We start from the raw sequence: 26481 nt of genomic DNA on the forward strand, positions 1-26481 counted from the left end.
ACATCACGCAGGTCACAGATAAAGTCCCGGTGGGCCGCGGGTTGGGGATAGCTGGATTAGGAACATAACAAACAAAGACACAGGACCTTCAATACGACGTGTAAATATTTCAATTAATATAAGGGAGCTTTATTTACTATTATTTCTAAATTTAAACTCAATGATAAATATAGGCTCGGTGGGTGAGAGTTTTCAGTGATTCCTGACTATTGGTTTCAATGGTAATCAATAATCATAATATTATTTTATCATTATTGTCATTTCGCACTGGTTTCTATACTTATATTCGATTTGGTAAAATCAAAAACATAAATTTTAAGCACATAACAGGCAGTAAGCCTATGCAAAGAAGTTCAAATTGAAAAAAAATCCAGTCTCGAAGGAGGAGGAGGAAATTATCTGTCAGCTGTTTCAAGAACTTTTTTTTAATTACTTTCATAGCAGTTTTTTTCGTCGTAAACTTCTTGCATAGGCACGACGCGATGCGGCTAAATTCTATGCATTGAATTTATCACAATATCTTAAAAACAAAAGAAAATATTATAACAACATAATCTCAATAGCAGAATCTTAAGTTTAACTTGAGCGAGTGGTGCTATGCAGTATTTTTCAACCTGTCAATTTCTCGTTGAATATCACTTAGGGCTCTATCCAAATCTTCCACGGGCTGTTGAGTCGCGTGTTTCTGGTCTCTCAACAGCTTTGTCATGTCGTACATGACGTTCAGTCCTGAGATTGCAATTTTCTTCCCGACGAGACTAACCTAAAAACGAAGGAAACGTTGAGGGCCTCGTCCTACTGACCATTTGAGTAATGGTCAGTAGGACGAGGAGACAAGAACAGAATGAACTAACAACACAATCAGCGCTTAGGCGGTGTTCACATTTACCAAACTTAATAAGTCGGCAACGTCATTGACAAATTCAGCAATTTTAATAATGACATCACTGGTGGGAATATGAGTGGTTGCTACAAAGGGAGATCTTCCGTCCTCGCTCGGTGGTTTGCTCGGTCAGGGCAAAACCAGAGTAGACAGAACCACACAGAACTAAGGAGTACCTCGACTTCAAACGAATGGGCGAATATACGCGAGTTGGGCGCGAGGCACGACTGTCATTTTCAACATTTTTCACGATTCCTATTTCCTAGTAACGTATTATATATGTATAGTACGTCAATGACATACTACGTCAAACGTATTTTAAACGAGATCTCTACTGAGCATAAAGTTAATATACCTAGCGGATTAGAGAAACAAAAGCCTGAGCGAGCAAAATGTCACTATCAGTAACACTGCGTGGTAAAAAGAGACGTGTGATACATGACAGCAGCACTCTTTTTTTTGACGTCCAGTCGGCACTTATCGGCACGTTGACAATTTAATATAGAAAGATGCTTGTGTAAGTGTAATGTGTATACGTACACAATACACATAATATTTTTACACACAGATGTAAATCAATTTCGGTTTCGTTTGACAGCTCGAGATTGTTCTATTCCGCTAGATATATTAATTTTTATGTTTCCGAGTCGGCCTACTCGTTAGCTCTGTTTACTCTGGCATAGCCCCCTAGATTGATTTTGGCTGTCATTTAAACTAAACGACTAGAATCTCACCTGCAAATTGATGTTTTGTTCATGGTTCTTCTCCACCTTGATGACTTTAGCGGGCGGGGTGTCGGGCGAGGGCGGGCGCGGGGGGCGAGTCAGCCGGCGCTTGCCCGCCGTCGGTTCGGCCTTCTCGTCGCGTCGCATGTCGCGCCGCGGGCACGAGCACACGCGGACGCCGACGCTGTCGCGACCGAACACGTTGCCGCTGAAAATCGGTGCTAGGGTCAGTACAACGTGACGACTGACGAGACGACGCGTAATTATATTGAAAGAGTCATCAAGAATTGGGTAGTCCAGCACGGCGGGTGGCAAGACAAGGTCAATTCAGTAATTTCTTGTTTAGTAAATAAAGTCCAGTTTTGGGTTGCTCGTTTAAAAATAGGACGCATCGCCTGCGGACTACCGGCTACATTGTGTCATAACTCATATGTAGCTTTTGCCTTGAAATATGTTAATGACAACTTATTTAGCGAATAATTATAATTAAAGACGCTTAAAGTTCTACCAACCTCGTAAGTTGGTCTTAAAATGATCAAGAATCGACAGAAATGATTTGCAAATGTCTTTACTTTTCCGGCTTTAATACCACACTAAAACGACAGACCTGTCTTACAGATCGAACGACAATGGGTTATCACTTATCAGTTTATGTTGCAACTTGCAACTTGCATGTTCTAGAGTGCTAACAGCGTTAATCATATTATTTTTATTAACATGACGTCACCAAAATGACAAAGTTTAGTTTTTCTATAGAAGCCTAACGGCCTGTCCACATCTCCACGTCGCGATGCGTCGTCAACATGGAACGGTGCGGTAACGTGGCACGTTACGTTGTCGCGACGTGCAGAATTACTTTAACGTAACGTAATTAGGTATTTTGCACGTCGCGACAATGACAAATGCACGTACGTTAAACGTGCGTATTTGTAAAACAACAATTTCCCGAAAGACATTTAAAAGTCGTTATAACGTATTACATATTTGGTTCATGTAAAGATAGGCACCGCACAACTTTAAGCTATCTCGACGAAATGGAGTGACCGATCGGCGAATGTGCACAATATCTACCAATAACGTGTCACCCTCTAATCGCGATCTACAAATAACGATACGTCTAACTACCAATAGGCTAAAAATCGACATTCCTTGATCCTTCCCCTCTCATTGAAGCGCGAGAACTTAAAGTTATGCGCGTATAGTAGTTGTCGTTTTCGCGTTAATAATTAACATTTGCTTCCATGTATAGATCGAGTTTAGTAAAATTTCAAGCAGAAATGACTTACGCCATATCCTCCAAGGTGAATATGATGCTGATGGCTCGTCTATTGATGCCAGAAGTGCAGCTGCTCTTGCACACAAACGTGTAGGCATGGCTGGAAGGTGCTGGGAACTCCACAAGCACTGAGTACCACGAGTCTACCGTCTGCGGACTGCCACAGTAGAAAACACCCGGGGAGCCCGGAGCCCGAGCTGATCGGAGAACATTCCTTCGTTCCGCTTCTGAAGTGATTTGAGCTTCTTCTAAAAAAAATATATTAAATGAATATTTTATTTTCGACAGCAGAAACTAGATGTTTTTGTGTAATATTATGAAATGATATAGAAACTGTTATAATTTTAAAATTTTTGTTAACACTCTCATTTCAAAAAATGCGTGCATTAACACTACATATTTATTTTTGCATCGGTCAGGATAGCTATACTCCACTCGGGCTAACTTGTTGCTAGCGGTCATTGACTCTCTGTCAAAAACTTATCATTTTCCATGTAAACCGCGATTGACAATGAAGTGTCAGATACTGTCAATCGTGGTTTTATATGGAAAATGACAAGTTTTTGAAAGGGAGTCAATAACCGCTAGCGACAAGTTAGCCCGAGTGGAGTATAGTATCAATTATATTTTTCGTACTGTCACAACACTCACGCAAGTTAGATTGTTCATAGAAGTGTTGGCTGCATCTCTCAACTCGTTTCTCGGCCTGAGCAGCATCAGAGAACACAACAGTCGCCCGCACATACAATGGTTGTTGTATGTTTGTTGTGTTCCAGTTGAAATTTACTGAGAAATTCTCCTTCATGACTACATAGATCCTATGGAGTTTGTGTGAGTACTAAAAAGAAAAGGGGATATTACAAAAAGCCTACAAATTTAGGCACATATTACGTCATGTGTCGTAATATGTGGTGGACCCTTACGGCTTACAGCCATGCCACACGACGCGACGCGGTGTGGCACCTCACTGGAGGCCGTCTCGCCGGACTCTGGCCACACGGTGAGTGCGGCACCGCAAAGTTTTGCAGTACTGTATCAACGACAACGGACTCGAGCTCCCCGCCTCCCCGCCGTGCAGCGCCGGAGCGCACCGGAACGCGCCGTGTGCTATACCCACAGAAATAGATCAAGATGGATACCGCATGTCCCTCCATTTGTATGATAATATGAAAACGAGCGTGTCACTTTTTTCCTATTTACTGTGACGTACCGATGATAAGAAACGTGTCCATGATATATATTATATGTATCCAGCTTAATAAGGCACAATTAGGAATTTAGGCATTTTTAAAATTCCGATTGAAGTCCGATTCCGATGGCAGACTAAAGAACAAACTTTCGAAAGACGAGCATTGCTTGTCGTTTGGGAACGCGATATGGCACGCGAAGTACACACACATGCGGTATCTATCTTGATCTATATCTGTGATCAAGATAGATACTGCATGTCGCTCCATTTGTATGAAAACGAGCGTGCCACTTTTTTATTACCCACTGTGACGTACCGATAATAAGAAACGTGTCCATTATCAAGGCCAACGTTTCTATTTGAATTTGTACAGCTCAATACGGCACTTTTAAAATTCCGATCGACTTCTGACTCCGATAGCAGACTAAAGAAAAGACTTTCGAAAGACGAGCATTGCTCGTCGTTTGAGAACGCGATATGGCACGCGAAGTACAATATACACTTGCGGTATCTATTTTGCTCGATGTCTGTGGCCATACCATACATTTTTATATGTAGGAAACGGGAGCAGCACCGGTCAGGCGCCGTATCGCCGCCGCACCGCATCGTGTGGCATGGCACTTAGGTGGAGAAGTCTTCTGAGCAAAGTCAATTGTTTTTTTATTATTTTATATTTGTTAAAAGGAAAGGTAAAAATTAAAAAAACAAGGTTGGCAATTACAAATAATAATAACCACATACCAGATATTTGTTCTTTTGTGTATGGACTGCATTTATTTCTAAATTGAAATTATATTCTCCAGAAAAATTAACTCTGTGAGGCGGACCAGTTGGTGAAACCTAAAATAGAAGAGTGTTATAGTTTAGCATCGTTAAATAATATAATGTCCGGTTTTCTATTCAAAAACAGAATGATACTCACAGGATTTATAAAACTGTAAGGCTCAGTCTTGGGCTCACTAAAATTATCAATTTCTATGTCGGATATTGAAACTCTTGGCACTCCATTTATGAAATATTCATCAAAATCGCCCCTAAAACAGTATTTTTGATTAGAATTGACTGCTGTGGTACAAGAATTGTAGAGTCTTATAGTCTGTCCTTCCACTTAGAAATTAAAAAAGCAGGAGGAAAATGCTACAAGATTTTATTTTAGAATAGTGATAGGATAGGAGAGTGAATTTATATCTAGAGATATTCCTCTAAATATAAATTCACTTTTAATTTTGTATTGGCGTTTTCGCTATGAGATACCTGCTCCGGGGCAGGGCAGGCAGAATGGATACAGAAATAGCCGAACAAAACCAGAATCCACCAAGCACTTAGACTTATTACTACTTTAAAAAAATGAGTGGGAGCTGTTGGGAGAGGCCTTTGCCAAGAGGCACACAGAAACAAAGACCACTAGATACCGAATAATAATTAAGTAATTTGAATATATTATTGCAATTAAAAAAATATATTGTTCATCTGAATAAAGGCTATTTAATTATAAAAATATGTAGTTTATTCTTAGTAATTCAAACTTTGGCTATCTTTGTATCCATTCAGCCTGCCCTGCCCTGGGGCAGTTCCAAAGTGTACCTGGCGGATAGAGGCGGTAGTGGTCATTGATCTTTTAATTCAAGGAGCTATATGAAAGATGCTGTATTTATTTATTTATAAATTCTTTATTTGCACATAAGGCTACATACAAAATGAAGAACACAACAAAAGATACATAAAACAATGACAATACAATTACAATAAAATTTACAAAATAAAAATGTGCAAATTGGCGGCCTTACCGCTGTAAGCAGTTTCTACCAGGCAACTGTCAATATAAAATAATTGAAAAAACAATAGTGTAAAACTATTACTTACAATACTTAATATGAGATAAAATAAACTACTTATACTTTACATAGATATAATAAGGCAAAAATATGAAAAAATTACAGGAGATAAGAATTTTATGATAAGTAATTAATATTAGTACTAACATCAAAATTTTCATATTGAAGGAAATAGGTCTAAGTAGTGTTTCTTGACACGTTTCTTAAAGATATTTATGGATTCAGAGTTTTGTATAGAATCAGGTAAAGAGTTCCAGAGACGAATAGAGGAGTAGGTGAAAGAAGAATCATAGAACAAAGTTTTATGGGAAGGGAAGGCAAGCGTAAGTTTCTTTGCAGAGCGAAGAATAGGATTGCCATGACCTAGAAATTTGAAATTTGATTTTAGGTAGGCAGGAGTTGAGGGATTAAAAAGGATATTGTAAAGTAAATGCAGGACGTGAGAATTTCGACGCATCTTGATCGGAAGCCACTTGAGCTGAGACCGGTATTCAGACACATGATCAAATTTGCGAAGGCCAAATATAAAACGGATGCACAAATTTTGAAGGCGTTGAAGGGAAGAGAGAAGATTTTCGTTTAGATCACAGTAGCAAACGTCAGCATAGTCAAGAATTGGGAAAAGTATAGTAGTAGCTAGTTTTATTTTGGTTGCAACTGGCAGGAAATTGCTCAATCGCCTAAGAGATGCAGTGGCAGCATTCAGCTTATTGCGTAGTTCTTGGACCTGGAAATCCCATGAGAGGGTGCGGTCAAAGTAAACTCCAAGATTACGCACGGAGGAGCTGTAGGGAATAATATTTCCATCAAGAAGAATGTCAGGTAAGGTCTTTCAGTCTACTTTCGCGATAAGCTGCCTGCTGCCAATTATGATGCATTGAGTTTTTGTTGGATTGAGGACCAAACCATAGGCATTGCTCCACTCTGATAAAATAGTTAAGGAAAAATTTTTCCTCTTACAAAGGCAGAGATTATTATAGATTAATCAGAAAACCTCTTGGTAACTTGATGATGATAATCTCCAACATTTTTTAAGTTCGTATTGCTTACTGAGTTCACATTGAGTATGCGAAATATGATATCACCCTTATGTAAGCCATAAACGCTAAGGGCTATCCGAGAGGTCACCTGTGCAGGTATGCCTACTCAGGTGTCAGTCGAAAGAATTGATTTTAGATTTTGCACTGGTCGCCTGCGCAGGTCCATAAAACTGTACAGGTCTATTCCCACACACATTCCAGTATACCTGTGCAGGCATACCTGCACAGGTGGACCTCTCCGATAGACCCTAGCATGTATGGCAGCCAGACTAGGAACATCTGATACTTCACTGTCAATCGTAGTTTATATAGAAAGTGATGCAATATGACAAGTTTTTTGACAGGTGGTCAATGACTGCTACTGCCTGTATTTGCCGGGTACACAATAGATGCCGAAAACGCTATATTATGACACATACACTTAAATATGTCATGAATACAATATCAGAGTACGGTATCATAAAATTAAACTTATATCTTAAACATTCAATTTGTTCAATCTAAAATTTTACAATTCTATCATTTATTGCCTTTTACTGGTAACTTTTTTTTTTTTTTTTTATTAAATAAGGGGGCAAACGAGCAAACGGGTCACCTGATGGTAAGCAACTGCCATCCAACCGCCGCCCATGGACACTCGCAACGTCAGAAGAGCTGCAGGTGCGTTGCCGGCCTTTACTGTTGTCTGACAAAACTGAGTTATGTCAGACAATATAATGCACCATATTGTGTGATGCACTTCAAGATTCTTTTTATGTTAAGCCGGCAAATTAACATAAAATTGTATCAGTCACCATTGGGGACATCTTAATAAAATAACAATAAAACTCACGTCAGTGCTCCAACCTCTGCCAAGTTAAAGTCATCAGCATGTAACATTTTGCTGTCTGTGGTTCTCCTGCTACAGTAAGAGTTCCTTAAAACATACATATATTTAGATTGACCACTAAAAGCAACTGAACCAAAGAATTTGTTTGAGATTGTTTATAAAGAACATATTTAAAGTAAGTAGGTACCAAAGTTAAAAGCCAGATTACTGTTAAAAGCAAGAAGCAAAAACAAGAGGAGATTGTTGTAGTTGTGAAACGGAGCATACCTTGTTAAAGTGTTTTATGAAAATTGGAGCACTACCTCAACTTGTTAAATAAACTATTACTGATAATTTCATGTAGGTACTATAAGTTTTAACTAAATATCACTTCACAGTGTAGAACACTGTGAAGTTTTTTTTGGCTTTCAATGACTTTGTGAACGTGCATCAACTTTAAAATGTAAGCCCTTCCAGTTCACATTTCACTGAATTTAGCAAAAATACGAATAATCCTCTATTATATCACAAAATAAACCTGTGAATTATTTAGGAATAAGCAAAAAGAAACGAAAAATCGAAAGAATTCGACCATGTACCGCGGACGCCGATTTCAAGTTTCAACTGACACTTGACAGTTCTACTTCTACTTCTTTTTTACTTTTTTTTTCAGAACTATTCTTAACGCGTAGGACTACCGAGAATCGGGATTTAAAGCGGTAGGTAGGTAGGTAACTTTAATTCTGTGAAAATAAAATCAATAAAACATGGACAGTAATAAAAAACAGTCGGATAGTAAACAAAATAGTTGGTTACTGCCAATAATTCTAAAAATAATTGAGCAGTCCCAACTCCCATTGACATAACCAGCCAGGCCACAACACTACGTTGCGGCGTCGCATCGCAAAAACAACCTTAGAAAAGCAATGTAGTTTTTTGCGATGCGACGCCGCAACGCAGTGTTATCGCCTGGCCCTTTCAATGACCGGCACCGTTGCACCGTCGCGTCGAAATCGCAGATCAGATTTTAATGAAAGAAAAAACTTGAGAGGTGTCAAGGGACACCCGGATGGAACGAAGTTTTAAATTTCCCTCCAGTTGACGTCATCGCCACATCAACGCCCTCTGCCCCTACTTCGCAGGTTCAAAAAGTGTCGTTACAACTTTTCCGTCTAGCCCCCTTTCGTAACGCGCGATAATGAACTTCGTTGACATTGTTGTTATAGTTGGCCATAGGAGAATAGGTGAGTACCAACAGAGTTATTTTACCTTAATATTATTCCAACCAATAGCACAGCCAATAGTCATTATCTTATCTTTCTTTAAGTCTTATTTAACTTTATAAGTAATTTTATTCGAAAATTATCTACATATATAATTATTTTATACAGGATTGTTATCAGGTGTTTCCTTTAAGTCCAAAATGAATGATGTCCCTTATTCTATGTAAACTGTAAAACTTCATTTGAAAGATTTAAATACAAAATATAAATAGGTAATATTTTATTTATTTTCATTCTTTTCTTGATCCCTTGTATGGGTGGCGTTTTCTGGAAAGAAAAAGTTCACTAAGTCACAGAATCTATACTGAATACTGATATTATAAATGCGAAAGTATCTCTGTCTGTCTGTCTGTCTCGCTTTCACGCCAATATTAATTTCATAGTCTGAAGCCTGAGAAAGAACATAGGCTACTTTTTAACTGGAAAAAGGGGTTGTAAGGGGGTGAAAATGCGTAAATTTGTTCAAATTAAGTTAGTTCCAAAAATTCAAAACAGATGGCGCTAAGAGTCATTTACATCGCACTATCGCTTGCTTTTAAAAGTTTCTATAAGATGTGGTACCATCCAAAATTGTATTTTTCAATTCTTTAGATTGTTTTACACGATTTTCTATAAGTCACTACTCAGTACTTTATCTATGCAGTATGCAGTGATGTAATCTTAAACCTATGAATGATAAATTATAGCTGTTTATGGGTAAAGTTGTGTAATGGGGGGCTAAATAAGCTTTAAAATTTGGCATAAATAAAGTTTAATTTAAAATAATGAAACATTATGTGCTGTTTTTGGGTATTTTGATTTAAGGGGTACCAGGGTTTTAGAAAGCTTTTAAATTTAACAACAATTTTGTTGACACCGCGCGCTATAAACTGAAGTCCACGCGGACGAAGTCGCGGGCAACAGCTAGTACATAATATTATTACGGCCCTTAATTTATATGGGGGCCCCCCTTAAATATTAATTTTATTTTGTTTTTAGTTTTATTTTGTGTTTGTTGTTATAGTCTAAGCGATAAGTTGAGAATGGCGAAATATAGAGATAAGGGTCATAAAAATACTTGCGATAGCTCATTAGATTCGGGAAGACGTCTAGAAAAATGTATCGGAAGCGTGTATTAGCACACAAAAAATTGCAAAAGTTATAAGCAAATTAGGTTACAAAAAAGGTATTATGTTTTTTGTTAAAAACTCCGAAACTATTAACATTTCAGAAATTAATAGTTTCGGAGTTTTTAACAAAAAACGTAATACCTTTTTTGGCAACCTAATTTGCTTATAACTTTTGCAATTTTTTGTGTGCTAATACACGCTTCCGATACATTTTTCTAGACGTCTTCCCGAATCTAATGAGCTATCGCACGTATTTTTATGACCCTTATCTCTATATTTCGCCATTCTCAACTTATCGCTTAGACTATTATAGCGGCAACAGAGATACACAACCTGTGAAAATGTCAGAAGTCTAGCTATAGCGGTTATTGAGTTACAGCTTGGAGACAGACAGACAGACGGATAGACAGACGGACAGACATCGAAATCTCAGTAATAGGGTCCCGTTTTTACCCTTTGGGTACGGAACCCTAAAAATAACATGATAATATGTGTATAATGCCGCGGCCGCACATGCGTCTATCGTACGAAGCTTCGTGCTATGAGACGATGTCAATGTACAATACGCGCAGATCGTCCAATGGTATCGTTTTAAGAGGCCCTAACTTGACTACATACTTTAACCTAGATCTCAAAATCTGTAAGGTCTAGAAAACTGATTTTTTGACACAAGTAACTTCAGTTCATAAAGATTAAATGCTCAAAACTGATTTTTTGACACAAGTAACTTCAGTTCATAAAGATTAAATGCTCAAGACGAAGACACGATTACTAAAAAATGCTCGATAGTTTCTTTTTTACAAAAAAACTTGTTTTAGACACATTTTTGCTTCGATCTTCAGAGTTTGCTGTCTTTTCTTTAATATTTTTTAATATCTAAAAAGGTATTGATAAAACCTAAATTTGCTCAAAACACTTTTTTCATAATCATTATAGTTCGTCTTTTATTCAAGTAAAACTAACTCGGCGATGATTCCGCGCCGTCCTTTTTCACCTGGCATATGAAAGACGTGCGTGAGTGTGAAGAGAGAAGGACGATGTTTGTATTCAGAGTCAGGGTCAATACGCAGGTGCGGCCCGGGTATTAGGCACAAACTGGTGCAAAGTGGGCAGTGGGCTCGTGTAACTTGTAATGCCGCGGCCGCATATTATGCGTAGTGCTTCGCGCTAAAACCGATACTATTGGACGATCTGCGTGTATCGTCCAATAGTATCGTCTCGTAAGTCGTAGCACGAAGCTTCGGACGATAGACGCAGATGCGGCCGGGCCGTAAGCAACTCACTCTGGCACAGTTAGCGTGTATATGCCGAATTTTGTATTGACGTCTTCCAGATGGAATATTTTCTGAACGTATTCATCATCAGCAGGCACCGCCGGTGTCTCAAACACTAAATGCGTTATGTAGTCCTCAACGCAACTGAAATCAATATTGTAATTGACAGAAATAAATTAAATTTTGTTAAAATGTTCGATGGAACTGTTTGGTTTTCCGCTATAGCTTTTCCCAAACTACGAAAAAAACAAAGTACTCAAAGTAGGGACATGAGAATAAAAAAATTAAACTAACTAGGCACAGGGCTGATAAGGTACAAGGCTATTAATCTTGTTCGGTATGAGGACCTCCACTTGGGGATCTGCCACCAGTTTTGCCGGAGGCTGCGCGGTTGCCCTCCGTCCCTTTGGCGTAGGCGCTGGTGGCTGCACAGGAAAATTATATACAAACTTGTAAATAATAACAACTTAAACGGTCCTTTTATCTTGAGTAAACCATAACACCTATAACCTACGCCGGAATAGCGAAGGAAAACTTATTAACGGTGTCCCAGAACAATAATTACCTATTTGACGAACAAAACCACTATGACAGTCCCATGTCTGATGCCAGTCCATTATTACGTGGGAGAGCCATGCTTCGGCGGAAAACCGGCGTGAAACAGCGCTTGCGCTGTGAGTTTACCGGAGACCCAATCCCCTATCCTATTCCCTTCCCTACCCTCCCCTATTACCCTATTCCCTCTTAAAAGGCAACGCACCTGTAGCTCTTCTGATGCTGCGAGTGTCCATGGGCGACGGAAGTTGCTTCCCATCAGGTGGCCCGTTTGCCCGTTATCTCATAAAAAAAATGCACTTAGGAACCCTGTAAAGCTCACCTTGACTGCACCATACACTATTTCGATAAGACTTTTAATTTCAGTTTCCAAAATCGGCAGAAACTTCTTGGCGTTCCACTTGGTGACTTCCTTGTGGTTCCCAAGAAGTGACATCAACGGGCTCGCATCACATCTTGCTTGTCTGTAGTGAAGTGAATAATTACTATTAGGTACTTACACTGCTGATACGGCAAACGTTGTTATAGTATCAATATAATATAAAGTAAATAAAAACCTATTCTGAGGCCTAAGGGCCTTATCACACTGGCGATTAGCGAGCGATTTGAAAGCGACGCGACTTCGCAATGCACACGCCGCGATGACGCTGCGATTGCGCGACGCACGCTTGCCTTCGGCATTTTGGCCACTCAGCAGCAAAATGGATTCTGACGTCACTCCCTAGAAGAGTCTACTATAATATATAATAATAATCTCGCCATTTTGTACACTCGTCTACACTAGTGGTGGTTAATATAACGTATAGCTGATAAAAATAGCGCGCTAGTTCTTCGCAACGAATAGCGCGCGCTATAAATCTGTGCATAAGACGCTACGTTATAACGTACCGCGTGGTCACTGACCTAGCGCGGCGCCGCCCGCGCTGCCGATCGCGCGCGGTTTCGTTCAATCGTTGTCGTGTCGTTTCGTTGTCAACTCGGGTGAATTCGGCTGTCATCGCATTTGCATTGTTGCATTGCGTGTTATGTAAATTATGGGTAATTTATAATATTATAATCATGACTTCCATGTGATCGTATTTTTTCTAAATCTGGATACGTTACTAGTGAGTAGTGACAAAAGAAATCGTTTGTCGTCGACAGAAGTGGCGAAAATAATATTTTTACATATACAATGGAAAAAAAAACTGACATTGTAAAAATATGTAAGTACATATTATGTAGTACCAAAAAAGAAAAAAAAACATTTAAAGCGTTTGTAAATAATAAAATTGTATGTATACAACCTAACCCTAACATAAACCTAAACCAATTTATGTACATGGTACATATTATATAATGAACTTTTTATTTAATGAACTTTGAAATACGCCTATAATTTTACTAATCATGTTTGTTCAAATATAATATCAATACAGAGTTAAAATTAATATTTGCAACATCATAATATCGACGGGTGCAAAGTAAAAAGAGTCATCTACAAAACAGCTACTTTTCAGGAGAGCGCATAATAGGAAAAAATGCTCCCATTTTGTCAATTTCCAATCAAATTTATTGAAATTTTCATCGTTGTTTCATTATTTATAAATTAATCTACATGTATATTTAATTTCTTCTATTTCTGTTTAATTTACGAGATATTGTAGTTGTCTGCATCTACATTGCGCTTGAAAATATGACAACTGAGTTAACTACCACTTGGTCGTTTCTACGTGGGAATTAAAAATTATATTTATTAAAGTATTTTTACCGATTACTAGTGCGATTATCAGTACCTACGTAAAGTGTAACACTTTATATTATTAAAATATGTAGTTAATGCCCGTTTTACACCTTAAAAACACCAAGTTCAGAACATAATTGCGTAGATATCTTTTTCTACGTTGTCGATTCGGTGCAAGGTGCACGATTTAGAAGGAAGTTAAAATATGAAATACTAGCCTTCGCTCGCGTGGAATTTGAAAATCGCGTAAAATGCAAATATTCCTGTAAGCTAACTTAGAAACATGATGTTATTCCAAGACCAAAAGTAGCCTAGTAACATAGGCGGTTACATCTTTTCAAATAAGTTTATGCCAAAAAACAATACGATTAGTTTCTTAGTTAGAGCGTGAAGGAAGGACAAACAAACAAATAAATAAATAAACAAACATACTTTCCCATTTTAATATTAGTTTGGATATACTTAGGAATCATTCATTTACTTTCGTACAAATCGTAATTTCTCACAACAAAAATGAAATTCTGTGTCAATACTGGAATTACTTTAAAACTAATTTAAAAAGTATTCAGTATCATTATCAGTACAGGAACTATGTTGTAAATTATTATAATTTAGGCAGAGGCTTATTACGAGTAAGTCTTTGTACTTGGCACTTGTGAATTGTGATCATGATGTGTTCATTATAACATCATAAGCATCGCCGGACGTTTTACACCATCGGAGGGATGTATACGATTCTTCAGAACACAAAATGAAATTTTATTTCAACGATTTCTCAATTGCTTTTCATGATCACAGAGATCCTAAAACCGGTCAAAGATAAGTTAAAAGGAAAACTTCGCGAGATATTTTTGCGCTACAGTTAAACTTGCAAATGCCGGAATATGATGTTTTGCATATTTTGTTTACCTAAATTTTGTCGTAATTTACGTCATGTGTCAATACACGTGTCTTTATTTCTCAATCGCCTTTTCTTTAGATCAATACTGAACTGACGTCTTTTTCTACCGTTTAACGAGGAAGGCGTAGAATATTCACTTGATGCCTCCACTGTCGAAGAAGTATCAATGGTGTTGTCTTTAGAAGATTCACAGTTTGAGAGGGATAATATACTCGATGGCTCGATATATGAGTTAATAAACTCAAGCAGGTCATAGATTATATGAGATCAAACTATCTGTTTAATAAAAAAGACATAATATTTTGATCTAATACTGATAATGGACGCGGCGGACTTGAAGTGATGAATTGTATTCTGAGGGCGTTGGCGTATTTAATAATTTGCTTAGATCGACATCCAAATTTTCAAAATCATTTTATATTTTAGACTGAGAGTGAACTGGTGTGACTGGCCCAGAGTATTCAGATCATGGGGACTTATCTTACGAAGTTAACTTATATTCATTTGTATTCATCGCTGATACATCAAGGTTTTCTATAGAAGTTCAATAATTCTTCATCGGGCAACACAGTATTTTGCTCGATAAATCTATCGTTTATGTTCTGGAAACTTTCAACTTCTTTAAAAAGTTGTTTTGGACTTTCTGAACATGAAACAACAGTAAAAAATAACAGAAAGAAATTAGAAGTCAATTAATATAATAACAATAAGAATTAACATAGAAAGGTACTCATAAACATAACAAACAATACTAATTTACAAAAGTAAATTGAGACATCTAAATCACAATCGCAACGTAGAAAAAGCTATATGGCAGATAGCCGCTTATGCCGCATAACATTAACCCCGCGCGTCCCGCGTATAGACGACCAGCGGTAGTTATCCGCATCTACGTCGTGCAATTTCACAAAACAGGAGTAGATGTCTTCTTTTACGTGACAAAAGTACCAGAAATAAGGTGATATTTGAATTTTTGTTTTTGTTATGTTGTAGAACATGATATTTTAAGCTAGTTTCTACAAAAAAACGAAAAACTCAAAATTGCAGATGACTTTTTTTACTTTGCACCCGTCGATATAATTAACCAAATAATGCATTATTAAATTAACGATTATATTGTTCTAAATAATATGTAACAACCACGTTATATTATATTATTAACTCACCCACCGCGTTATAATTATTGTAGACGTTACGCATCATCATATTATTATTGATATAACATAAAGAAAGAATTTCAATAACGTCGGTAGCTTTACAACGCGTCCAGAATCGAGATTTCATTCGATATATCGTAGCGTCAAAACTAGCGCGCTTGAAATAATCGAGATTGCATTCGATATAACGTAGCGTCAAAACTAGCGCGCTTGAAATTTGTTAGAACGTAGCGTCAAAACTAGCGCGCTTGAAATTCGTTATAACGTAGCGTCAAAACTAGCGCGCTTGAAATTCGTTATAACGTAGAGTCAAAACTAGCGCGCTTGAAATTCGTTAGAACGTAGCGTCAAAACTAGCGCGCTTGAAATTCGTTATAACGTAGAGTCAAAACTAGCGCGCTTGAAATTCGTTATAACGTAGCGTCAAAACTAGCGCGCTTGAAATTCGTTAGAACGTAGCGTCAAAACTAGCGCGCTTGAAATTCGTTATAACGTAGCGTCAAAACTAGCGCGCTTGAAATTCGTTATAACGTAGCTTCAAAGCAAGCGCGCTTGAAAGAATCGGGATTTCATTCGTTATAACGTAGCGTCAAAACTAGCGCGCTAGAAAAATGTAGCATATTCCATATAGCGTGTTATGAAAATATAGCCGTTAGGAACACCACTGGTCTACACAGACGAGTGTAAAAAATGGCGTCCACGCCACGCCGCGCAATCGCGGCATGTGCGCTGCGCAGTCGTGTCGCTTTCAAATCGCTCGCTAATCGCCAGTGTGATAAGGCACTAACGCCTGACGAATCTGGAAGAGTTCGCGAACAAACCCTGTGAATTCTGAGTTGTGACATGAGAATTTTATTTATTAGATTATATTATTTAATTAGAGTATGTTTCGGATGCCCTTTACCAAGTTGGACAAATGGGCCATAGGCCATGACACCCATGGCAGGGTGGATACTGGATCACCATGATTGCCAGAATGATGGCGTACTTGTCTTAGATATACTTACATGATAATAATATGTATAATGAGCTTTATTAAAATGTCGCGAATTTCTTTATTTCTGTATGTTGAGTGCAACTTTTTACCACTCCACGTGAGAAAATTAACTTTACTATAAAAATAATTTGTATGGCAATCAAATCATTAGAATTACCACTCGGCAGTACTCGGCACACAACTTGGTTACTATAGTTTTACCAACTCTAACAAACGAGAGATTACGTTGTTAGAGCAAGACGCGGCATTCTCATGAGTCTCAACTCTCAAAACGATTCGTAGTAGGCCTCAGAGGCTCAGGCCATTAAGAGGACCACACCCCCGTTTTTCCATACAAACGTTGTCCCCTGTTTGATGTTTCCTCCCTGGATAATGCCGGTGGAGTTATGATTTTGTTCCTGAATATCTATGGCCACTATTAGCATGTCCCTATGTTTTTTTTTTCATAATTTTATTGCTAAAAAAGATAAGAACGTCCGAAAACCCAAAAAAATGGCCAGATTTTCCTCTGTGTTAAAACACCCAGAGAACAAAACTGGCTACAATATTAAAAAAAAAAAAAACATAGGAACACAGATCAAGCCTTGCTTTAATTCTTAATGAAAAAAGTACTTAAATCTAACCGATTTAAGTACTTAAGTTAAGTTTTGCAGAAAGAATCAGCGGACAACGCATCGAAGATTTTCTGTTCTTTTATTAGAAATTTTGTCGTGTTGTCTTTATCGCGCTCTGCGGTGGGAGACTTGAAATTGGTGAGACGGCAATACATTTTCAAATACCTATTTTCAATTTCTCTCGGCCCTGGTGTATCCTCTTAAGTCGCCCATGGACACTCGCAGCATTAGAAGAGCTGCAGGTGCGTTGCCGGCTTTTTAAGAGGGAATAGGGTAATAGGGGAGGGTAGGGAAGGGAAAAGGGTAGGGAATTGAGCCTCCGGTAAACTCACTCACTCGGCGAAACACAACGCATGTTTCACGCCGGTTTTCTGTGAGCCCGTGGTATTACTCCAGTCGAGCCGGCCCGTTCGTGCCGAAGCATGGCTCTCTCACGTTAAAAATGGCAAAAATTGTGTTTTTTTCTTGTATGGGAGCCCTCCTTAAATATTTAATTTGTTTTGTTTTTAGTATGTACTTACATAATATTTGTTAGTTATAGCGGCAACAAATATACACAATCTGTGAAATTTTCAGAAGTCTATAGCTGTAGCGGTTCTTATAAGAATTGAGATACAACCTGGAGCATAGATATCAGAAGCAATATCTCTGTGGCCTGGAGACAGACAGACAGACAGACACGGGACAGACATCGAAGGCTCAGTAAGAGGGTCCCGTTTTTACCCTTTGGGTACGGAACCCTAAAACTAACCTGAACAAGTCGTCTATTCCTCGTAGAACTCTGAGCAACAAGTTTTCTACCGCCTCGTTCGTTTCTCGCAAACTGTTCGTAACTTGTCGTTTCTTCTCCAGAGTCGAAGAAAGTTCTGCCAATCGATTTTCTTCGCCTTCTTTTTTCTTTTCATTCCTATTTCTTTGGTCCACTTGGAATATACAAAATGTTTTATGAGTCTCATGTATATCTATTAACAGAGAAGTTGATTTCTAGGCAGATGGGGGATACGTATAGTCATAGCTGGGAACCGTTAATCAAATAGTTAACTTCGTTAATCGTTAATCCGTTAAATGAAATGTTAGCTTCGTTAAACATTAAAGCGTTACATTTCAGACGAATTAACGCAAGTTAACGTGAATCGTTAATCCGATAATATTTGTAATATGGCCTTGTTATAGCTTATAATATCATTGCGTTAGTGTACATATAAAACCTGTTGGTTTAAGGTTTTGGAAGTTAACAGGTTGGGGACAAAACAAAATACTTCTATAATTATTGTATTCTACCTAACTAAATTATACTGCACTCTTCTTTATCAACATGCAAATGATTTATAATAACAATAAACAAATCACTCTCTCTATAAGCACCGGCGCTGAGTAATGAATTAATGATAAAACGAAACAAATCTCTTCTCACTCGCATGCGCCTGAAAATGTATATTATCTAGTATTGTTTTTGTTTCGTCTGAACCTGTTTTCACGCCGCGCCGCGGTGCCGTGCGGTAAATAGTAGGCATTGGATTAACGATTAACGAACTTCTGCATATTAACGGAAGTTAACCAGTCAGTTAATATTTTTAAAAATTTAACTTAAAAGTTAAACCGTTAATCAAAATGTTAACTTCGTTAATTAACGGATTAACGAGTTAATGCCCAGCTATGCGTATAGTTTGGTCGCGTTACATTAAACCCAGTCGATAGATCACAATAATTAACATGTAATTGACATGATCAAATCAAAATCAAATCAAAATAATTTATTCACACCAAAATATGACATGATGGGTCCGCCTAGGGGTGGTGCTAGTTACTTAACTACTAATATAATATTATTATAGTTAATAGTTTATATTATTCGTAGAGTTAAGTATATTCTGTGCTAGGGGCTAGGAATCACCTTCTCTGAAAGTACAAAATGTGGAATATTATTCAAAATGTATGATGTATTTTTGTTAGGAATTTTTATCTAGCGTTTTTATTTGGTCAATTTTTAGATAATATCGGTAGATAATATTATAAAGACGGTATCCAATCAAAATAGCTTGTGAATAATAATAATAATACTCCCCACACCGGTTTCGGTGACGGTGGCCAGCTTCATTGAAACCAGGCCAGGTACGCAGGAGTAATTTTATAGTGCTCAAGTGTGTGCGCAGTACACAAGAGCACTCTCTATTCCTTCACTCTCATAACCCAGTGGGACGGACGACCGACACGACTGGCGAGAGATCAGGCGCAGGACCGACTTTTTACATGCCCATCCGACGCATGGATCATCTTACTTGTCAGACAATCAGGTGATCAGTCTGCATTGTCCTAACCAAACTTGAAAATAACATGTTTCCAACGAATCGAACCCACGACCTCCGAGTCAAGAGCCGCGCTCTATACCACTACACCACGGAGGCGTTAAGCTTGTGAATAGATAATCCCCGTCTAAAAACCTTAGAAACCGGATAAAAGTGACGAAAATAAGAAACCGTGGGGCAAGTGGAGGTAGGTTAGTAATGTGTAGAGAGAAACTTATCATCTTATCTAAGTAGGACAGAGTCCATTATCATGGTGTTGGTGACGATAAACACTTCTAACCTACATACTTTTTGCCGCGCGCCCATTGCGACTTTTGTAGCGATGCAGTCGCGATACTATCGCATATTTGCATCGATACAATCGCGATGCAGTCGCTAGCTGTATGTCCTGTATGGGGTTGCAAAATATGCGACTAACGCGCGTTAGTACTACTTACTATTTAGTAGTAATGCAGTCGTGCGCTTCATAAAGTCGCGACTGCATCGCTACTAAAAGTCGCAGTGGGTGAAGGCTTCGAAGAAATTGATTCATAGAGCGAACGACGACAACGACGATGACGGACCTACGAATTTTGGTCGAATTATGTCAACTCGTCATCTATCGGCTGGGTTTGAAAAAACGCGACCAAAATACGTAGGTCAGCCTTCTGTCTATGAATCAATTTCTTCCATGGTACTTACTGAAAAAAGTTGTACCTAGGGAATGCAATCTTGATCTTGCAAGATCAAGATTCCACCAAGATCTTGAGTGATTTTCCAAGATTCAATCTTGAAAGCCATCAATCCTGAATTTCGAAATCCTGTTCGCGATCTTGACAAATTGTCCAAGATTGTAACAAGATTTCGAGATTTTCAGACTGTTCATACCTGCGCTGCAAAGCACGAACCACAGATTTAAGGGTATATAATATAGTAGACAGATAAGCGCAGACGACATACTATCCGTGACGCACTTTTTAGTCCGTGGAAATAGAACCTATGCGCAGTAAAGCACACGACGCGCAGCGCAGACGTGTGCGTTATATGATTTGGTTAATTCGCCGCCGATTTTTATGTTTCAAAAAACTTGAATTTGTAAAAAACTGAGTTTGTTATGTTTAGTTTATATATAACAATACCCAATATTCTCAAAAACAAATTCTTTGAAACATTACATATACTTACTTAATATATTACTTAATATTAAAATACCTATACAAGAATTGCTCGTTTAAAGATATAAGATAAGAATTAGATTCCTTACATATTGTTTGTTGCATCTTCGCTTGTTCTCTTTGCATCAAGATAGACTCTTGACAAACATCGCAAAGTAGCACGAAGATGGAGAAATTTTCAATTTCAGCGGCCTTGGTTCTGTTTATAATGGCCGATATCCTCTCGGACCCTGTGTAGGCCTACCATGACAAAAGTAGTTGCATTTCAAATTAATAATTACAGAGTTACTTATTAATAGACTTTTGCACGTACCTAAAACGTGTAATTAATACATTATCTGTCAAACTCTTCATTAAATTGAAGCTTAATCAAAATTAAATGTCTCTTAGTACGGCGGTGAATGCGACCGTATTTGTGCTGCCGTTAGTTACAACTTACAAATGAGCAGGGCCGGATTTATATATTTATTTTTTATGAGTAGGTATAATTATGTATGCCATTTTAATTTGCCGCCATCCTAGGACGCTGCCAGCCCCCCTAGGACGCTATAGGATAGGACGCTGCCGCCCATAGGCCATGGCATATACTGCCTATACATAAATCCAGGCTGCAAATAAGTCCTTACAAAAATCTCTCCCAGCAGCGCATCGTGCCGCTTAATCTCCTGCTCGCATCGCTGAATCTCCTCTTGTATTCTTATCTCCTCTCTCTCGTCCGCTTCACAGACCCTCCTGGAACCCTTCACACGAAGGAACTCCTCCAGCTTGGCGAGGTGGTTCAGCTCACTCTCACATGATTGCATCTCCTACAACAAAAGTTCAAAATCAAAATTACACTGACAACAACTCACAATAGAAGGACATGCGAGCATAACTGACAATATTTTTTTATAAAAAATGATTGTAGGTATGTATAAAAAAATAATTCTTTCTCTCAACAAAATCCGGCCTCTTGCGTCATCCATTCGGAGGCCTCGCAAAATTTATCTCGCCCACATAAAATTTAAATCTTGCCCGCCATGCGCCACTGATCGAAATTTTGACTAGTCACTAGACCCAGCCCAATAGGGCAAAATAAACTGCAACTTTTCTCAAACATACCATGATATCCCTATTCATCTGGAACAGTCCCTTCCACTTCAGAGCTTCCAGCTTCTTACAGCATTCGTCCCGGTCGTTGAAGGCGTTCGAAGCTATCTCCAAGATGTCCATCAGATATTCCTTGCCCTTCACAAGTTTGCCGATTGTGCGATTCCATTGTACGTTAAAATTGTTTCTAGAGAATAAAGCTTTTAGTATGGTGGCTAAGTCTACCCGTACTAAAGAAACTGTGAGAAAATTGTTCATAGGCTGCAGATATTCTACCTAATTTGGTCGGGCTATGTCAAGCTCATCTAGACATAGGCCATCTAAATTACGTTGGCCCATGAAAAATGTAATTTTCTCTGATAGTAACAGTTCATTAAATGTGTATCGTTATTCGTTAAACGTAACTTAACGAACTATCAGAAAAGTGTGCCAAGTCATTGTTTCTCCTAAGCAACATTCTGAAATACCTTTCGACTAAAAGTATGTTGATTTCATCTCTCATTTTCTTGTTATCTGTATTGACGAGGCAGAATCTCTTCGTCGCCAAGTCCAGCTTGTTCTCCATTCTACGGAGGCGAGTGTTGGCGTTTTCTATCATCTCCAACTCCTGAAAAAGGTAGGGCTTGTATTCCGTCAGACAGCGCCCGGGACAAGCGTATCATGTGATAAGACAAATCTAATTGCTTTAGCCCAAATGCGACAAACCTCTTAGGCCAGTGGTCCCTTACCTTTTTTTCATACGGGCCACAAAAATGTTTTGATCTTGGTGTCGTGGGCCACAACAAAATTTTTTTAGGGTTAAAAATTAACGATTTAAAAGTGGAAAATATCACGACTTTCAAGACCACTTTACATTATTTTCCTGTTGGGCGTGAATTTCAAAATGGTTTAACATCACGGGGGTCACAGATAAAGTCCCGGCGGGCCGCATGCGGCCCGCGGGTTGGGGATAGCTGGCTGGCTGTAACATGTAGCATTATCGCAATAATTAATGGCATTTATCGTTAGTGTGGCCCCAGCATAAGGAAGACTCACATCAGCCTCCGTGGGGACCTGCTTCATGAGTTCCACGAGGTGCTTCTGCGCGAGGTAGTTGAGGCAGTCCAGCTCCGACCGCTGTGCGCTCTCGTCGCGAAGTTGCCCGTTCAACTTCTCAAAATCGAAGATAGACATCTTCATGCCCCCCTTCACGGTGAAGTCGCGGAGAGCGTGCATACCTTTCTTTGCCAGCTGTAATCATGAACGTTATCACTAGGAAATCTTTAAGTGAAGGACCTAAGCAGTAGCGGTGGTAGAGGAGGGGGGGGGGAGGGGGGACGCTAGGCGACCGCCCAGGGCGCCAGATAAAAAGAAGGCGCCGAAGGCAGACATTATTGGCATTGGCACCACAGGCACCCCCTTTTTTAGGTCTACCAGCATCAGGGCGCCGAAGAAACCTCGCCCAGGACGCTAATAGTTCTGAAACTGGCACTTGACCTAAGCAATGGAGTCTTGAACTGAACTCCGTTTTGTGAGTTATCTTTGTATATAGATTTAGCTATATTATTAATTTGTTGTTAATGACTATTGAGTGTTGTTGCTTATTTTGCTTATTCTCATGTTCGAGTTACAACTGTTGCATCTATACTAATATTATAAAGCGGAAGAGTTTGTTTGTTTGTTTGTTTGAACGCGCTAATCTCAGGAACTACTGATCCGATTTGAAAAATTCTTTCAGTGTTAGCTAGCCCATTTATCGAGCAAGACTATAGGATATATTTTATCATGCTGAGACTAATAGGAGCGAAGAAATAGAGGAAAATGTGGAAAAAACGGGGGGAAATTATTTGGAAGGTCATATTTGAAAGTGCTAATCTCAGGAACTACTGGTCCGATTTAAAAAATTCTTTCAGTGTTAGATAGTGCATTTATCGAGAAAGTCTATAGGCTATATTTTATTACGCTAAGACTAATGGGAGCAAAGAAATAGATGAAAATGTGGAAAAACGGAGGCAAATTATTTGAAATTGCTTAATATCTTAAGAACTATTGGAGCAATTTTTATGTTATTTGGCAAACATGAAGAATAGACCACGTGAAGGAACAAAGGCTATTTTTTGCACGGTTGCGTGAAATTCCTAAATTACGCAAGCAAAGCCGCGCGGAACATCTATAAGTATATAATTAAATCGTAGGAAAGTCAATTCTGTACATTGAATATTTTTGTACAATAAAATATAATACTTGGAATGTGATCTACTATGCTAACGCGGACGAAGTCGCGGGAAACAGCTAGTTAATGCTTATAATATTAATGCTTATTTTTTCTTTTTTGTTACTTAAGTATATGTGAAAACTTTATATGTAAATGGCTTTATGTTTCTATAATAATTGTACTCTTAGTGAAATTATTGGAAAACTGTAAGCTTTGCTGTAAGTTTTCTGAATAAAATAAAGTAAAAAAAGAAGCGGCAGTAAACTTTCGAGTTTAGACTGTGGTCTGTGACTATCAAAGCTTGAAAATATAGAGAGGTGAACATCTAGATTCTAGAATTTTTTCTGAGAAATTTTCCATCCTGATATTCGATTTATAAGCAGATAGCTGACCCATGTTTTTTTAGTCGGGTTATGTAAATTAAACGTATTTGATTTATTCTGTGAGCAGGCGGTGGCCGGGAACTAAAGCATCTCACTAAAAACAGTAAAAAATATCAAGTTACGTAAATTCGAAATACATAATCCTCCTACTTTTTTTATGAAATAAGGGGATAAACGAGCAAACGGGTCACCTGATGGAAAGCAACTTCCGTCGCCCATGGACACTCGCTGCATCAAAAGAGCTGCAGGTGCGTTGCCGGCCTTTTAAGAGGGAATAATATGATAATAGGGGAGGGTAGGGATGGGAAGGAAAGGGAATTGGGCCTCCGGTAAACTCACTCACTCGGCAAAACACAGCGCAAGCGCTGTTTCACGCCGGTTTTCTGTGAGAACGTGGTATTTCTCCGGTCGAGCCGGCCCATTCGTGCCGAAGCATGGCTCTCCCACGTATGAATCTCCCCCTACTGGCCGCAGTCAGGTGAATTCGACTTACGTTTATACATAACAGTGTATCTTTCAACTCGGAAGCGAGGATGCTGAGCTGCTTCTCCTGCGAGGCAAGCTGGGGGATGTCGCCTGCTCTCTTCTCCACGCTGCATAACGGCGCCAAATTTTGAAACTAGAACAGCAAATTCAAATTACTGTATACTGCTCGAGCATTCCCGCGAATTCCCGCGTCATGAGGACATCCCATTGTTTAATCTAAACTGTACTTGACTAGTTCGCGCCACTTCCCGCGGATTCCCACAGACGACACCGGAGAATTCGCGAGAAAACCGCGGAAGACGCGCGTCCAATTTTTTGGCTCGTGTTTGTTTAATTTAACGGCCATTCTCCGGTTTGGCATTATTTGCCTAATTACCGTAACCTTTTTTTTTTTTTTTGTTTTGACTTAAACACATTGAAATATTAAAGAAATGAAAGATACGAGCACAATAATAAATGTGGGAGGTAACAGTTAATTAAAGTTTTTTAGATAATGCGACTTAAAAATTTATGGATACGGTAATTAGATAAATGTAATGTTTAACATTACGTTACAATGACACAATTGACAAAAACTAGCTTATGGCAACGTACGTAGGCGTAAAATAATGTAATATAAACAGAATATCCATAGTAAAAATCAAATTTAAACATAATTTAAAACTGAAGATTACGGCAATTAGAAAAGTTTATAACAAAAGCTACGGTAATTAGATACTAACGTGCTTTATCGGCGACACACAAACATTAAAACGATGAATAGAATACAGTAAATATGTACGTTATAAAAATTACAAGCAAGTTTCGAGATCAAGTTGGCGTGAGGACACGTTACGGTAATTAGCAAAACACGGTTTTTGAACACGACTTCAATTAATTTTGTCTGAATTACTTAAATTAGAAGCCTGTGTTTAAGTTTGTAGCTAGATACTGATGGTATCTACCGTTTGAAAATATTGCATACTTGAATAAGATAATATTACAGAGTATACAAGCCCGGAACACGTAAATTTTGCTCTCCGGAGAATGGCCGTTAAATGTGTTATACTGTTGATATAAAAAGACCATTATGCTATGTACAGTTTCGTTGAAAAAAAGTCGCTTCCGTTCCACTCCGCCGCGGTATAAATTGAGCCTGGGTTTTTAATTATTAATTGAGTCTTTTGTCCTAAAACTTACGATTCTCTGGACGTTGCTCAGTTCTGCCTCTGGGTCTGTTGTCTTCTGCTCTATATTTCCTGGCATTGTATTAAAATCAAATCAAAAAGATGTAAGAAATTAAATTGCAAGTAAATAAATATAAATGCCACTGAATTAGTTTCTTTGAGTCACCTTTGAGTTTCCTTTTTTCTGTCATAACTTCAATAAGTCATAACAGTTGTCAAATGTAAATTAGAAGCAGAAAGAGGTGGAAAGAGGGCCGAGGATATTTTTTTATTTAAATGGCAGAAGTTTGGATTGCAGGGGTCATAATATCTATGAGCTATATGCCAAGGGTTC

At 38.4% G+C, this 26481-nt stretch overlaps 2 protein-coding genes across 6 annotated transcripts; both read right to left on the reverse strand.

Moving 5' to 3' along the window:
* Positions 1–429: 429 nt before the first annotated feature.
* Positions 430–8359, reverse strand: LOC121733245 (cellular tumor antigen p53). Of its 5 annotated transcripts, none has more exons than XM_042123452.1 (8): positions 8045–8359; positions 7781–7846; positions 4996–5107; positions 4815–4913; positions 3536–3722; positions 2895–3132; positions 1618–1816; positions 430–763 (listed from the first exon to the last, which is right to left on the reverse strand). In XM_042123452.1, exons 2-8 carry the CDS (start codon positions 7825–7827, stop codon positions 596–598), a joined length of 1050 nt encoding a protein of 349 aa, XP_041979386.1. In that variant the 5' UTR covers positions 7828–7846; positions 8045–8359; the 3' UTR covers positions 430–595. The 5 variants fall into 5 exon arrangements, with proteins under 5 accessions (XP_041979386.1, XP_041979387.1, XP_041979388.1 ...); XM_042123453.1 differs by having other exon boundaries at positions 7781–7849; XM_042123454.1 differs by having other exon boundaries at positions 2895–3129; positions 7781–7864.
* A 910-nt stretch (positions 8360–9269) lies between these two features.
* LOC121733244 (coiled-coil domain-containing protein 63-like) lies at positions 9270–26248 on the reverse strand. Its single transcript, XM_042123448.1, has 12 exons — positions 26161–26248; positions 24989–25114; positions 22954–23148; positions 22386–22525; positions 21931–22105; positions 21456–21635; positions 20919–21069; positions 18121–18292; positions 12300–12441; positions 11717–11847; positions 11432–11566; positions 9270–9306 (listed from the first exon to the last, which is right to left on the reverse strand). The coding sequence occupies exons 1-12, from the start codon at positions 26224–26226 to the stop codon at positions 9270–9272; spliced, it is 1650 nt and encodes a 549-aa protein (XP_041979382.1). The 5' UTR covers positions 26227–26248.
* Between the last annotated feature and the right edge of the window lie 233 nt (positions 26249–26481).

The sequence above is a fragment of the Aricia agestis genome, chromosome 13, assembly GCF_905147365.1.
Source record: "Aricia agestis chromosome 13, ilAriAges1.1, whole genome shotgun sequence".
NCBI lineage: Eukaryota > Metazoa > Arthropoda > Insecta > Lepidoptera > Lycaenidae > Aricia > Aricia agestis.

Excerpts from the sequence above, each read along its gene's own strand:
- LOC121733245 (XM_042123452.1), bottom strand. The coding sequence starts at position 7,827 with ATGTTACATGCTGATGACTTTAACTTGGCAGAGGTTGGAGCACTGAC. Across the intron at positions 3,133-3,535 it reads CTATGAACAATCTAACTTGC|AAGAAGCTCAAATCACTTCA; the intron begins GTGAGTGTTGTG and ends TATTTTTTTTAG. Across the intron at positions 764-1,617 it reads AACAAAACATCAATTTGCAG|GTTAGTCTCGTCGGGAAGAA; the intron begins GTGAGATTCTAG and ends CTTCGTTTTTAG.
- LOC121733244 (XM_042123448.1), bottom strand. The coding sequence starts at position 26,226 with ATGCCAGGAAATATAGAGCAGAAGACAACAGACCCAGAGGCAGAACTG. Across the intron at positions 21,636-21,930 it reads AGATGAATAGGGATATCATG|GAGATGCAATCATGTGAGAG; the intron begins GTATGTTTGAGA and ends CTTTTGTTGTAG. Across the intron at positions 18,293-20,918 it reads GAAGATGCAACAAACAATAT|TGGACCAAAGAAATAGGAAT; the intron begins GTAAGGAATCTA and ends GTATATTCCAAG.